The sequence below is a fragment of the Argopecten irradians genome, chromosome 13 (genome assembly GCF_041381155.1).
Source record: "Argopecten irradians isolate NY chromosome 13, Ai_NY, whole genome shotgun sequence".
NCBI classification, from domain to species: domain Eukaryota; kingdom Metazoa; phylum Mollusca; class Bivalvia; order Pectinida; family Pectinidae; genus Argopecten; species Argopecten irradians.
In genome coordinates this window covers 9647250-9663323 of record NC_091146.1, presented here as the reverse complement: position 1 = coordinate 9663323, position 16074 = coordinate 9647250, and the positions used below count along the sequence as shown (strand labels likewise).

General features: G+C 34.4%; 1 protein-coding gene across 1 annotated transcript; it reads left to right on the top strand.

Annotated features, from left to right (window-relative positions):
* Nucleotides 1-62: 62 nt before the first annotated feature.
* Nucleotides 63-14251, top strand: LOC138305430 (tetratricopeptide repeat protein 23-like). Its single transcript, XM_069245654.1, has 12 exons — nt 63-130; nt 2265-2492; nt 3207-3363; nt 3760-3883; nt 5789-6071; nt 9456-9582; nt 9799-9881; nt 10955-11040; nt 11814-11941; nt 12106-12255; nt 12528-12610; nt 13080-14251. The coding sequence occupies exons 2-12, from the start codon at nt 2308-2310 to the stop codon at nt 13186-13188; spliced, it is 1515 nt and encodes a 504-aa protein (XP_069101755.1). The 5' UTR covers nt 63-130; nt 2265-2307; the 3' UTR covers nt 13189-14251.
* The last annotated feature ends 1823 nt before the right edge of the window (nt 14252-16074 follow it).

The following is a 16074-nucleotide window of genomic DNA, read 5'->3' as shown; positions in this document are numbered from 1 at the left end:
AATCCAATACTATAAAAGAAGCTATATTTTATGTGAAATATCAAATATTTGTTTTTGTTAGAGATTATACCTATACCTGAGAGAGAGAACATGGCGACGATGTAAACAAAATCACTCTGAGGACAAAAAGGTAAATTACAATACAACTGTTTAACACTAAACACACTGCGTACATGCAATGTAACTATTTTCATCTGTTGATATTAGAAGACACAGTGAAATTTTGCTTTTCATGCGGCAGTACAGCACTGAGTAGGCTGCCACAGTAGAATCCATCTGACTGCCAGAATGGCAATAAGTCGTTTCAGTACCGAAATGTTTCCTTAATATGTAAGCAATTACTCCAAAAACACGATAGGCCTATGGTTAGCCTACTGATAATTGGTAGTTCGGTTGGTTGACTGAAATACCGATGGATTGTTTCAGAAGTACTTCGTCGTGCTCAAACATCTTAGCTATATATAGATATGGGGCAAAATTTTGTGACCGAAACGACCTGTCAAGTCTTTTAATGTGAAGTCAGAACTTCTACATCATTAGTTTTACACAAGTGAGACATATTATGCAAATATATCACATTTTTGTCTTTGATAATGAATATTTTGCCCTCGTGATATTAGTGCTATCCGCGTCGTCATATCAGCGCAGGGGCTAATATCAAGTTACATATGACATCATATTTTAATTTGATATCATGAAGCCAATTGAGTTATTGGCCCGGGTACTCCAATAATGTTAGAGGTATAGCACGATAAGATACTTTTGCTCATTAGGTCGTGTCTAACAAGTTACTCAATATCAAGATCTGATATTATTGGATTACGACCCGAGCTGATATATCACGTCATCCGGATTTTTCACTCCAGATTCTAGTGTTGCCGCTTCCAATTAGATTGCGGTGACCATGCAGATAGTTGGATAAACGTATTAGGAAAGATCACAAATAAACAAAAAATGATCTGTTTCATGATGATTTGACAGAAATCTGATTAAAATAAAGATCCTTATTATCACTATATCTCCCATAAGGGGTCATATCCAGGTGACCTTTGGAAATGGCCAATCAAATTGCTACATGTACCTACAAAATCTTGACAGTGAATTTTAGGTGACGAAATAGTTTGAAAAGTCTCGGAATTATTAGTCATCTCGCCCAAAAAAATTGTAAATATTGGGACGATATGGCGTTATCAATGATGTAGCAAAGTGTAGAAAATGAATTTGATATGAAGTCCAGGTGGAATAAAGGTCATCTGGACGTGGCCCCTATTTGATGTTGTCAGATCCTCTATTGATAAGATTGGTTATAAGGATCTGTATTTTAATCAGATTGATTTGACAGGAAATTTTATCTTAAGTAGAATGATGGTCGGAACACGTTTTGTCCACATTTCCGAAAACGAAGCACAATCATTCGGGAGAATATAGCTATAACACAAAAAGAAAACATACGGGTATAAATAAAATCAACAAGAGATACATAGTAATTTTACCCTATTTCATATACAGTATATATATCATTCAGAATTTAAGCCAAGTCTTACTTTTCAACGACAATTAATAAAGACATTATTTATTTCATTATTAAGTTCATTTTAATCCAGTCGTGCCAAAATTTGCTTCTACATTTTTATTTTAATGATCAATTACTGAATTAGTTATTTGCCCAGGTTTTTTTTATATAATTTTTTTATTTTTCAAGACATTTTATAGTACATAACATAATACAGGCATATACACATTCACTGCCACATACCATATACATTATACATGTATAGTAATTGCAATCATATGAAGTACATACATACATTCATACATCTATTACATAGATTTATACATACACACATATATTGTAAATCATATGTATAGAAGTTACATATTTCCTTATAAACATACATACTTACATGCATACATAGATACATATACAAGCATACTTACAAAGCATACATGCACAGGTACATATATAGTGTTGGAGTTATATACATATATAACATACATACATACATACATACACACCCTAACATATGCACACACACTTACACACCCTTGTATACCTTCACACACTCTTCACTCATACACAAAGGAAAGAAAATCATCATTTTTATTATCAACTATACATCAAACACTTAAATTTATGTTAATTCTACCAAGTGGTGTCATTTGCCCAGGGTTGGCTCTTGCACTATCAGTAGCCATATAGACATTTTCACTTGGTACAAAACCAAAACACAATTTTCAAAGTCAAAGATTTTGATATTTTGCAGATAAGGAGAGGTTGCGTGAACTATCATTAGCACACATCTTACAATGTCAGACGAGGAGGATTATTCCGCGGAAGAAGGCCGCCCCATGGTGATCGAGGTCAAAACAAACAAGAGGCCATCGTCACGGACACAGGGTCGGAGGTCAGCGAGGACACCAAGGACGCCTAAAACACAGCGAAGCCAGTATAATGACAACGAGGATGATTATTCTGATGAGTTTGATGAAGAGTAAGTGTCTAAAGTGTACTTGTTGTTTCTTAGTACATGTGTACTGTAGCTATACGGCTTTTTCAAAGTTTTGTTTTCTCCAAACCTATTCTGTATTCACATATTACATAGCTAGCTCCCTTGTGGGTAGGTATCCATTGTGATCTCATTATTTTGTGGGTGCAATTGGAGTCATTTTCTCCTAAAAGTATGACGTTACACTGGCAAACATATTAAGTCACAATCAATACCTACTCGCAAGGGCAGATAACTCTAAAATATGCCAATACAGAATAAACTTATTTATAAAAGTCAGAGGTAAATGTTTTATGATGTCTATTGTTGGATTAAAATCTTTTTTTCCTGCCCAGAGAATGCGGTCGTGTAGTACTGTATAACCAGCTATTTCCGCAGGTAGAAATTTTTGTGAATTGGATCAAACACTTATAAAATTAAAATTTTAGCAAATTAAAATTTTACGATTTGGCTTCTGAGTATATAGTATTAAAACAATTAAATTCTCAATACATGTATTTCACAGATCAAAATTTTGCAATCAGGTTGATGACCTGCAAAATTGCGAAAATTTTATCCCCACAAAAATAACTGGCTGTACGGTATTACCAATGTCTGTCCTGTCATTTTTTTTTTCCAATCTTGTCCTGTTACAACCCATCTGTGGTGTCCTATTCCGATGTCATATAAAGACAGTTTTGTTTCTATTTTCACCTTCAGCTTTGATGACGAAGAAGAGATGGCAGACGATGCACCTCGTACATCACATATAAAAAGCAAACCCAAAAATGGACGCAAGAAAGTTAACATGACACCCCCAGACCGTTTACTGAAGACTTCAACAAGGAAAGCTAATAAATTCATGGACCAGGGCAAGGTATATAGACTTCATTATATCATCACATCTCATAGAAATGTGTGTATTAAGAACAAAATCAATATTGATGTTAACCTGTTCCATTTGTTTAAATTGAAACTGTTGTCATACCTAAAAAGTCCAGGTGACATTTTACATTTTACATGTAACATCCTTAGTCATTATAAGCTGAAGTATAGTGACAAATTACCTCCCTTCCATAACATTCTTCTCTGCATTTCTGTTGTCCATGGAATTGGCCTTTATACTACCATAACTGGCAATTGATACAATTTCAAGGCTAAAATATCTCAAAGAATTATGAATCTCATCATGTACTTCTACTTTAAATATTTAAATAACTTTTTACAACGTAATTAGATAATCCTTACAGGTTCTGTGTCTTTTATCATACAGGTTGACAAATGTATCCAGGAATATGTAAAGTGTATAGCCTACACCAGAATGGTTCACGGCCCTGTAGACTGGAGACTCGCACGAAGTTATGCTGACTTAGCGGAGGCATACTTAGACCACAAATGTAACTATCAAATAACAAATTATCAATAAGTTTTTGTGACCTATTCTTATCACCTTTCGTCTGTCGTTGTGCATCCTCGATAATCCAGTGGTTCCGATCACTTACAATCTCTACACCCCTGGACTATCTCATAGTAAAACTGGAGGCAACAGAACAGAACAGGTAATTCAGTCGTTTGATGTACATTAAAAGAGCCGTGTAACGTTACATTGTGGTTGACTGTGTGGCTTTGAATTGGGGCGTCGCTCTCTCTGTAGTCTTCAAAGGAAATCTTTGCAGGCCTGTGATTGGTCAAATGTTTTCCGCTGAGCTGCCTTCAATTTCGCTATGAGATAGTCCAGGGGTGTAGAGATCGTAAGTGATCGGAATCCCTGGAGTATCGAGGATGGTCGTTGTGTTGTGTGTCCATAAACAATTTTCAATTTCGTCCTTAAAGTCACTGTTTCATAAGATGTGCTCAAACAAAGAAAAATTATGTCTTATAGTGCCATGTGGTCCTGATACACAGGTTTAATTATGCTGAAAGGACTAGGTATGGTAAGGGTCTTTTGTGGCCCCCAAATCTGCTATTTTTCAAAGTTTGTTACTTATTTTAAGATGTTAATCTTGCATTTCAAATATTAACTATATACCTGACATATTTGATATTGATATTAGGTAATATAACAGTTCTAGTTGCCATGGCAACCATTTCTATTATACATAAATTATGCACAATGTAAAAATTTCATCAAATTTGGCCTTTTTTATGCAGTTTTACATCTAGTTAACATAGAGCATTCATTCTAAGAGAACATTAAAATTTGTACATATATCGGAAAAAACCCAGTTCTAATGGAATTTAGATCAGTCGGTTTTACTGTGATGTGCCTGAAAAGCCCATGGTGGTGACATATGTGTGAAATTTTCAAACTCCCCCATTACACATTGAGGTCGAACTTCTTGTATGCCGAACCCTGTCCCTTGCTCGTAGAGTAATGCAACTTTTGTCTATAACTGCTCAAATCGCTCTGAAAATAGTTTGTTTACCTTATTAGGTGAATTATTTTGCCTCAAAACCATTTTATCACCTTCGCAGTGGTTATGTAGTTCATTTGTTTAACGTGCGTGACTTTGGCTCGGGTATAGGTACAGCGCCCATATTCTACCTGCTTAATCGTATTGATCAACGATTTGATATTTCAACGATATTAATTAAAATACTTAACAATGACATGGAATTTGTCAATGTTTAACGTTATTTGTTTCATAAGAAATATAGAACAATACATTTATGCCATATTTCACTTCTTGGTTATGTAAAAGAATTAGCCTGAGTGAATTGTCTCTTTAACATAGAGCACATTCTAGAACAAACTTTATATTTCTCAAAAATGATGTATTCTTTGTGTCTGCTAATTCCCTTAAAATATAAAGTTTGTTCTAGGTTGCGCTGTATTGCTTTTAAAGAAAAAACTATAGCAAAAAAATATGCCAAAATTGACCAAATTTTCAAATTTGCATAATTTATGCAAAGTTACCATGGTTATATAGCAAAAACATACTTTCTGTCAACAAAAGTATCATTAAGTTTTTATCAGGTGCATATTCAATATTTCAAAAGCAGCAAATTAATTTCTAAATACTTAATTTGAAATTTGGTAGATTTAGGGGCCAAAAAGAGCCATTACCATATCTAGTCCTTTTAGCCAAATAGGACCTCAAGAAAGTGGTCTAAAGAAGCAGTTGGTCATGTAATATTGTTGAGGATGGATATCCATATAGCACTAGTCAAATGTTGTAAACAAATTTTCGCTTATTGATTAACCGAGCTTTATCAGGGAACCTTCACTCTTCTATTTTACATTGTACATGCTTGTCAAATGAAGTGAACTATTAAACCTCTAATTACTTTCGGTATTTCAGCATATGCCGCCCAAGCTGACTACCATGCTGACAACGGCAAAGCCATCCTTCTCAACTCCCCACCCACGATCACCACAGAAACAGAGAAAGCTAATGTTTACACCGTGCTGTTCCGACTATACCGCACAAAAGGTCGAGCTCTGACCGCATTAAAGAAATTTCCAGAAGCTGAACAGGTCCTGGCTAAGGCTGATAAATTTCTGGCCGATCTCTTCAAGATGTCATGTGTGACACAAGATGAATGTGATGAAATGGAGATAGACATTTCACATGCTAAAGCAAGGTAAATAAGGATATAGACGTCTCACATGCTAAAGCTAGGTAAACTATGGGAGATACACATCTCACATGCTAAAGCAAGGTAAACTATAGGAGATAGACATCTCACATGCTAAAGCAAGGTGAACTAGGAAATAGACATCTCACATGCTAAAGCAAGGTAAACTATAGGAGATAGACGTCTCACATGCTAAAGCAAGGTAAACTATAGGAGATAGACATCTCACATGCTAAAGCAAGGTAAACTAGAGAAGATAGACATCTCACATGCTAAAGCAAGGTAAACTAGGAGATAGACATCTCACATGCTAAAGCAAGGTAAACTATAGGAGAAAGATATCTCACATGCTAAAGCAAGGTAAACTATAGGAGATAGACATCTCACATGCTAAGGAGATGGACATCTCACATCCTAAAGCAAGGTAAACTATAGGAGATAGACATCTAACATGCTAAAGCAAGGTAAACTAGGAGATAGACATATCACATGCTAAAGCAAGATTAACGAGGAGATAGACATCTCACATGCTAAAGCAAGGTAAACTATAGGAGATATACATCTCACATGCTAAAGCTAGGTAAACCAGGATATAGACATAACTATAGGAGATATACATCTCACATGCTAAAGCTAGGTAAACCAGGATATAGACATCTCACATGCTAAAGCAAGGTAAACCAGGATATAGACATCTTACATCCTAAAGCAAGGTAAACTATAGGAGATAGACATCTCACATGCTAAAACAAGGTAAACTATAGGAGATGGACATCTCACATGCTAAAGCAAGGTAAACCAGGATATAGACATCTCACATGCTAAAGCAAGGTAAACTATAGGATATAGACATCTCACATGCTAAAGCAAGGTAAACCAGGATATAGACATCTTACATCCTAAAGCAAGGTAAACTATAGGAGATATACATCTCACATGCTAAAGCAAGGTAAACTATAGGAGATATACATCTCACATGCTAAAGCAAGGTAAACTAGGAGATAGACATCTCACATGCTAAAGCAAGGTAAACCAGGATATAGACATCTTACATCCTAAAGCAAGGTAAACTATAGGAGATAGACATCTAACATGCTAAAACAAGGTAAACTATAGGAGATATACATCTCACATGCTAAAGCTAGGCAAACCAGGATATAGACATCTCACATGCTAAAGCAAGGTAAACTAGGAGATAGACATCTCACATGCTAAAGCAAGGTAAACCAGGATATAGACATCTTACATCCTAAAGCAAGGTAAACTATAGGAGATAGACATCTAACATGCTAAAACAAGGTAAACTATAGGAGATATACATCTCACATGCTAAAGCTAGGCAAACCAGGATATAAACATCTTACATCCTAAAGCAAGGTAAACTATAGGAGATAGACATCTCACATGCCAAAGCAAGGTAAACTATAGGAGATAGACATCTCACATGCTAAAGCAAGGTAAACTATAGGAGATAGACATCTAACATGCTAAAGCTAGGTAAACTAGGAAATAGACATCTCACATGCTAAAGCAAGGTAAACTATAGGAGATAGACATCTCACATGCCAAAGCAAGGTAAACTATAGGAGATAGACATCTCACATGCTAAAGCAAGGTAAACTAGGAAATAGACATCTCACATGCTAAAGCAAGGTAAACTATAGGAGATAGACATCTCACATGCTAAAGCAAGGTAAACTATAGGAGATAGACATCTCACATGCCAAAGCAAGGTAAACTATAGGAGATAGACATCTCACATGCTAAAGCAAGGTAAACTATAGGAGATAGACATCTCACATGCTAAAGCAAGGTAAACTATAGGAGATAGACATCTCACATGCTAAAGCAAGGTAAACTATAGGAGATAGACATCTCACATGCCAAAGCAAGGTAAACTATAGGAGATAGACATCTCACATGCTAAAGCTAGGTAATCTATAGGAGATAGACATCTAACATGCTAAAGCTAGGTAAACTAGGAAATAGACATCTCACATGCTAAAGCAAGGTAAACTATAGGAGATAGACATCTCACATGCTAAAGCAAGGTAAACTATAGGAGATAGACATCTCACATGCTAAAGCTAGGTAAACTATGAGATAGACATCTCACATGCTAAAGCAAGGTAAACTATAGGAGATAGACATCTCACATGCTAAAGCAAGGTAAACTAGGAGATAGACATCTCACATGCTAAAGCAAGGTAAACTATAGGAGATAGACATCTCACATGCTAAAGCAAGGTAAACTAGGAGATAGACATCTCACATGCTAAAGCAAGGTAAACTATAGGAGATAGACATCTCACATGCCAAAGCAAGGTAAACTATAGGAGATAGACATCTCACATGCCAAAGCAAGGTAAACTATAGGAGATAGACATCTCACATGCCAAAGCAAGGTAAACTATAGGAGATAGACATCTCACATGCTAAAGCTAGGTAAACTAGGAAATAGACATCTCACATGCTAAAGCTAGGTAACTTTTTAATATATTAAAGTTAATATCACATGGGAAAGAAACATAGTGGTGAAGCTGTTCTTAATGCAACTTGTGTTTAAGGCTGAATTACATTTGTAGCCCATCAACTTGTTATTCTAATAAGATGTTGACAACGGTTTTTTCTAGCTATATACACAGTTAAACTGACAATGGCTATACCTACATGTATATTGGAGGATACCTATCTTGTGGTATTACAAAATAATGCATTTTTTCATATTTCAAGTTATCTCCCCTTGCTATGTATTCATCATTACTGCATGTAATAATTTAAAAAAAATGGTTGTTTACTTTGATGGTTACCAATAAATCGTCGTATTTATAATATTTCTGAATTCTCAGTTTGATTATTGTAAGAGTAACATCCTCTTCATTTATGTTGTCCAACGTGGTACCAAATACTTTTCAAATGGAACTAATTCATGAACCACATGATCCCCATAACATTTTCGAGAGACAAGTATCTCCAGTGGTGATGGACGGTAACTTTTGGTAATCGAATCTCATTGAAATGATGTTAGGATGGGATATCATCTATTAGTGTCATTCCATCACAAATACAAACTGTAGGCCCACACAAACCTTATCAGGTATCACATGGTACTTGGTCCCATTGATGTCCACTGCATGTTGAGTTCTGGTTTGAAATCGGTCTATACGTTTAATGTTTAAATCAAACACAATTCCAAGGTCTAATCCTTAGACCTTTGTTACTTTTAGACTATACTGTTAACAGAAGAAGCATGCTCTTACTACATGTGTATGAGTAGCCAGTATGATATTCTGCATGTTAATTTCTGGTCTGAAATCAATCTGTATGTTTAATGTTTGTTTAACATCGAACTTAATTTGAAAGTCTCATCCTACCTTTGTTACTTTGTAGACTATACTGGAAACAGAAGAAGCATGCTCTAGCTAGTAGCCAGTATGATAAACTACTGGACCAGATGGAGTCACACTACGGCAAGGACAGTATGGAGTTAGTGCCTGTCTACCAGGAGAACGGCCAGATATCCTTTGTATCTATAGTTTGGCTAAAACCTTTTCTGTTGTTCTCTTAGACTCTTGTCTTTATAGCGCTGAGAAAACAAACTTTAAAAAATATTGTTTTAATGTCCTGTTTGTTCTGATTCAAATGGATTTCTGATGAATACTAGATAAACATGCATGTTAGATGAGCCTGTATATTATATGAACATGCACACATTTTCCTTAACTTATGCCACTTGGAACAGAGTAAGGGTCGCCATGCTGACCATGACAAAGCCATAGAGATGTACCTACAGGCTCACTCCATAGCAGGTGCAAAGTAAGTTTCCACCATGTTTTGTAAATCACACATTTTCAGAAAGGTTGGATTTACCGTACATGTCTGTAATTGTCATATTTTACTGATAAACACCCCACCCCTACCTCCTCTTGGGTCAGTTGCCAGGTACTGACAGCTACTTTTCTTCGCCTTTAATCCTGGCACATCATTAAAGAACTGATAAATCAAATATTATTTATTATTATCAAATACTTTATATATAATAAAGCGTAGCCACAAGAATAAACAAACAGGAAAGGTAAGTTACAATCTGAAATCTAAAATCCTCTGTGACATTGAAGGCCACTCAGTGGTTAAGGTTTCTGTTACCTTCCTAGTTCTTGACCTGCATCCAGTTTCACCAACATTCCTTAACTGAAGGAATTTCCATAACTTAAAAAAGCCCATATGAAAGCGTACTACACAGAAGTTAAAGAAAGCTCTTTAACTTAGGATTTTTCCTTAACTTCTATAATGTTTTCAAATGGATAATCTTAAGATAAAGAATTTGTTTTAGTAAGGTAATGTTCATGAAACTGGACCATAAACTTTGAGATGTCAGCTGATATTTCTTGATTATTCATGAAGTATTTTCCCTCCTGCTCAGAAACATAAGAATCATTCATGATTGAAATACAGATCCTTATAACCACTCTGTTCAATAGAGGATCTGAGAAAATCCGATTAAGGGTCATGTTGGGATGACCTTTATACCATGTGTAATTCAGATCAAATGCATTTTTCTGCTCGTTGCTCTATCAATTGACAACGCCATTTCGCCCCAACATTTAAATACGATTAGCTTTATTGTGCTTTTTGGGCAAGATGACTATATGTACACGGAAATAATTCTGACAGATTTTCAAACTATTTTGTCCCCTGAAATTCACTGTCAAAATTTTGCCAGCAGCATTTTGATTGGCTATTAACAAAGGTCACCTGGATATGACCCCTAATGGGATTTTCTCAGATCCTCTTATCTAACGTAGTAATAATAAGGATCTGTATTTTAATCAGATTGCAGAATCTTTAATCAAATATGTTGATATATTTGTAATACCATTATATTACAGTTACCGTGAGGATAACCTAGTCACCATGGATACAGCACTGAGTCTGGCCAGGGCATACTCTCAGACAGGCAGGGAGGAAGCTGAAGGTAATCCACCATTTTGTTTTTTCTACTAATTCCTTGGTAGGTTACAATACTATGTTTTAAGCCTATATGGCTTTTTGACAAGGTATATAATAAACCAGCATTGTGGTGAATTCTTATTAACTCAATCACCCCGGAAGACGCATTTAGATTTTTCTACACCAAAGACTAGACCAGTCTATCATGGAATGTCAAGGGTGAATGAGTTAAGAGAAATCAGAGAAACAGAAATAAACATGTAGCCTCTCTTATCGTTTGGGAAATAGAGTTTGTATTGTGTCTGTATATCCTTCAGCATGCAAAACATTTTACACAATTATCAATAAATCTTTCATATTACTGATTTATCTGCTTGATCTGAAAAACATGGTAGTTTTCACACAATAAATAAGGATGTATCAGTCATCCATTAAAAAAAAGCCTACACGTAACTGTCGAACATCTGTAAACCACTTTATTCTGAAGACTTCTTTATTTCACTTCGTTACTTTCAATTTAACATATTCACAAATACATAAATTTGAGTTCAGGGGTTATTTCTTAAAATATTTTTAGAATTATTCATGAAAGCTTTGGATTCATGATTGAGTTCTCTTGCAAAATTACATGAAAATTTGTATCTCACATAAATGTTTACAGTAAAGTAAGAATTGGACTAGACAGCATACATCAGTAGGATTGACCTATATTTTGACTTGGATCATTTTGACCAGACAAATCACCAACATTTGTATGGATTCCGAAATTACTTCGGCTTCTTTCTTTCTTCCTAATAGGTGTTGCAGAAAAGTACTTGAATGAATGTCTGGCTATATGTCAGACTTGTCATGGGTCTAATCACAAGAAAACTTTAGAAGTCATGGATGAATTATCGAGACTTCTGATCCGAGTGGACCGACAGGAGGTAAGATTATCAGGATTTGTCTTTGAAAACCAAATGCATTAAAAAAAAATTTCTTTTAAAATTTTTCCTTGTTTTCAAATTTAAGCAGCTTGATATACTATTTTGTATGTGTTGTCAATGTTTTAATAGAACCTCAACATTTGACTGTGTATCTTCTCCTGTAGGAAGCTCTCAGTATTCTGCGATCAAGTCTGACAGGAAAGTGTGAGGCGTACGGTGATTACTCGGAGCAGGTCTCTGATACGTACAAACTAATTGCCTCTGTACATCTGTCTGGTGGAGCTACAGAGAAAGCCATTCGAGCATATCAAAAGGTAATGCAACAGTTATCTCCCTTAAAATATTTTACAAAATATTTTATTTTCTTATGAAAACGATATAGCAACATAATGCATTATTATGAATTTAATACTTGGATGTGTTTGTTATACCTAGATATAGTGTATTTATCAATATCCATTGATTTTAAGCAAACTTGTTTCAGTGCAAATTTATGAAATAGTATGTGAACATTATCTGAAATATCATTTTCCTTTCATCAACTGACCGTTTCTTTAAGTGCATACTTTGTTCTCTGTCTTTATAGTGCCATAATATTGAATGTCTTGTCCTTGGAAAGAATTCTAAAAAGGCAAAAGATTCTGAACGCACCATTGAGATACTGATGTCGTAAGTATAAGTTGTTGTTAATCTTACTCATTCACCCCTGAAATTCAAGAATGGACTATTCCAGTCTTTAAACTAGAAGAATCTAAATGCATCTTCAGGGGTGAAATTCCACAGTGTAGTTAAACTGTCAAATTACCATTTACTTTATTTTTTAAGAGCCAAAGAAAAAGTTATTTGGCAGTTCTAACTGAAAACGTGTTAATTAAATAGCAAATCAACATTTTAAACAATTTGGTTGTGATAATACATATTTTCCCAATGGAATTTTCATCAACAGAACAATGTCTCACAAAATCGTAGTTATTCCATCCCAAGCAAATATATTGGCTATACGATGGTAATGTTTCCGAACAGTCAAATCAATGTTTCCAAACAGATACATTGTTGTTTCCAGAGGTCATATTTATGCTTTATGAAATATTTGCTTTACACAGATACATTGTATATTTTTTCTCTTTGTTTTTTACAGGAGTCCTGGACTCTCTAATAAGTTCTCACTCAGCAAATCAGAAGAACTGAAGAAACGACCAAAGTTTAATTCCATTGTGAACCGCAGCAAGCCGATGACAGGGACATAGACCTACCTACCCTGTATATGTGTAATAGATACTGCCGTCTTTTCACTCCATTCATTCCATTACCTGTGGAGGCATCATAGTGCTTGTGAATTTTCCGTCCTAATTTTAATTGATAGTTTATTGTAGCCATAAACAGCTGATGAGTTGGAAAATGTCATGTTAAAATTCTTGTCCTCTGATAAAATGTAACAGCCTTCACTGTCTAGTGAAATCAGTCTATATACAGTGAAATCTAATATCATCGCTCATTGACCCCTGTACACACATTTGAGCTCTTCTTATTCAAAGAATGGAATAGTTCATTATATATTTACAGGGGTGAGTGAGTGAGCATACTAAAGTCATTAATATTTGGATGCTGCAGGATGTTGAAAACTTCTTTTTTCAAAATTATAGGACTTGACTTGAGATTGAGAATTTTTTTTATTTCTTTTTTTTTAGAATTGTTTTATATAATTTCATCAGTAGAATTTATGAACAACGATTATATTTTACATACTGGCCATAACAAATAGATTTAAGTCATTTCCTTGTAGAACTTGATATCCTAGTAATACTATAATGTAAATCGTTATTAGTAGCTATAAACCTACATAGCTTGGGTGATATGGTTAACAAAAATAAAACTTTAAACTACTTAGATACGTTTTTTTTACCATTTCACAGGTTGTTTTAATGGTTCTGTCAAAGCTGAAATGTTTTGTTTTAATTATAACAAAAAAGGTAACTAGATATATATTACATAACTTTATTAGTGTCACAGAATCCATTGATTTTACATGGTTTTTCATTATCAATTGACATTCATACATTTGATTTTGAAAATTATAATCAAAATAATAAATATCATTCAACACAACATACAAATGACGTGTACACTTCACATGTTACAATGGAAGCTCTACAAGATTATGGCACACACTGTTGTTTCTGACTGTAATGTGTTAATGTATTCATCTCAGCCAGTAGTTACTTGATACTTGTACGTTATATAGATTTACATTTACTTTTATGTAATCTTTGTAAATTGAAATTAATAATTAAATTATTTCTTATAACCATTTTTTTGTTTTGTTTCAATTTCATTTTGTTTTAAATACTGTGAACGTATATTTGAATATTGAGTTAAACCAACAAATTTCACTATTAAATCCACTAATGCATTGTAAATTGTAACTAACTGTTTTTCGTATTTACTCTAAAATTTGATTGCAATGAAATACTTGTAGATACTTTTACAGTATACAACTAGTTTTATACATTAGTTTAGCATAAATAGTTTCTGATATACAAATGTAATGTAAACTAACTTTATTTTGCTTGCATTTTCTTTCATGGATTTCATCAATTAAATTTAACTCCTTGAACGGAGGTATTTGATTATAAAAATGCATTATTAAAACTCCAAAATTTTAATTTCTGTGAATATATTTTGAAACAAAAACCGTCAAATACAGCAGCAAAGTGAAGCTTTTTTGTGCTAACGACACTTATTCTTATGTATTATGCTTGCATATTTAACATGACTGATACTGTGTCATGATTCCATATTAATAGCAAAGACTGGCCAAAGTTCACATAGTAATAACAATTCTTATCCTTTGACATCCTCAATACTCCAGGTGTAATTATCAATGCACATGTAGTTATGTGCACCCCTGGAATATATCATAGCAAAACAAAGACAGTTCAGGAGGAAAAATCTGAAAGAAAAAGAATGAATCACAGGCCTACAGATACTCCTTTGAAGATTACCGAGACAGATCTAGAGTCGCACAACTTCAATATCCAAATATTTATGTACATGAAAGGACCAAACTACCATGTGTGGTCGGACACAGAACCTTCAGTTTTGTTATGAATTATTCCAGGAGTGGGTATAATGATAGTGATAATAACCACTGGAATATAGAGGATGATATTGTAAAGGAACAATCACTTACATAATTCATACAACTTAAACATTTAAATGTTCTAGCAACACAGTTGATGAAAAACGTTATCAGTTATAAAGTACATCAGCTAAAACACGAAGCACAAGGGTGTGTGGAATACAGTACAGTACATTAATTAGTGATCATACGATCATCAGTCATTGGAAATAAGAAAGTTGCTAAAAAACGAACCTGGTTACAAATGTACATGTACAGTACCTATTATATGGTCTAGTCGGTCATTAGGTGATATGACCAGTTTGATATTAAACATTATAACGTTTACAGGTGATTAGGCCATGAGACTATTTTACATTTTAATGACTCGCTATGCTCATGATACTTGATGTAAAGAAAATAACTATCATTATACTGGATCTGTCGCCCAAGGAACAACTTGGTTAAATCACGCATTTGATAGTCTAATAACGACTGCTGGCATCCCTTGACTAGTTGGAGTGTAAACACTGCCTTCTCACACGTAACATCCATCTGTAATAAAGAATGCCAATAACTTAGTTTTAAACTTATAAATGATTGAATATTATATTATGATGTGTCTTTATTATAATTGTCAATACCAGAACCTCTAGCTATATTATCTGTCTGGCTTGGCAACTTTTACAATAATAACATACAAAATCATAGAGGATAACCTAATAGATTGATGTAATCAAAATGGTTGTCTGCAAATAAGCCCCCCCCCACCCCCCCGCTTCTCCACACATATACACTACCACCACCACCACCACTTATTTCTTTTTCTTGGTGAGAGTTTGTCTAAAGAACGTCAATAGTTTTAAAAGAGCAGTTAACCACTACATCAGAGATATGATTGATAGGTGAGATGTGCGTCAATTCAAGAATACGTTTCTATTTTTTTGCCTCCATTTGCGTGATTACTTCATGCAGTGAAAACAGCTGGACAGTCAATAGGGTTTAACATGTTTGT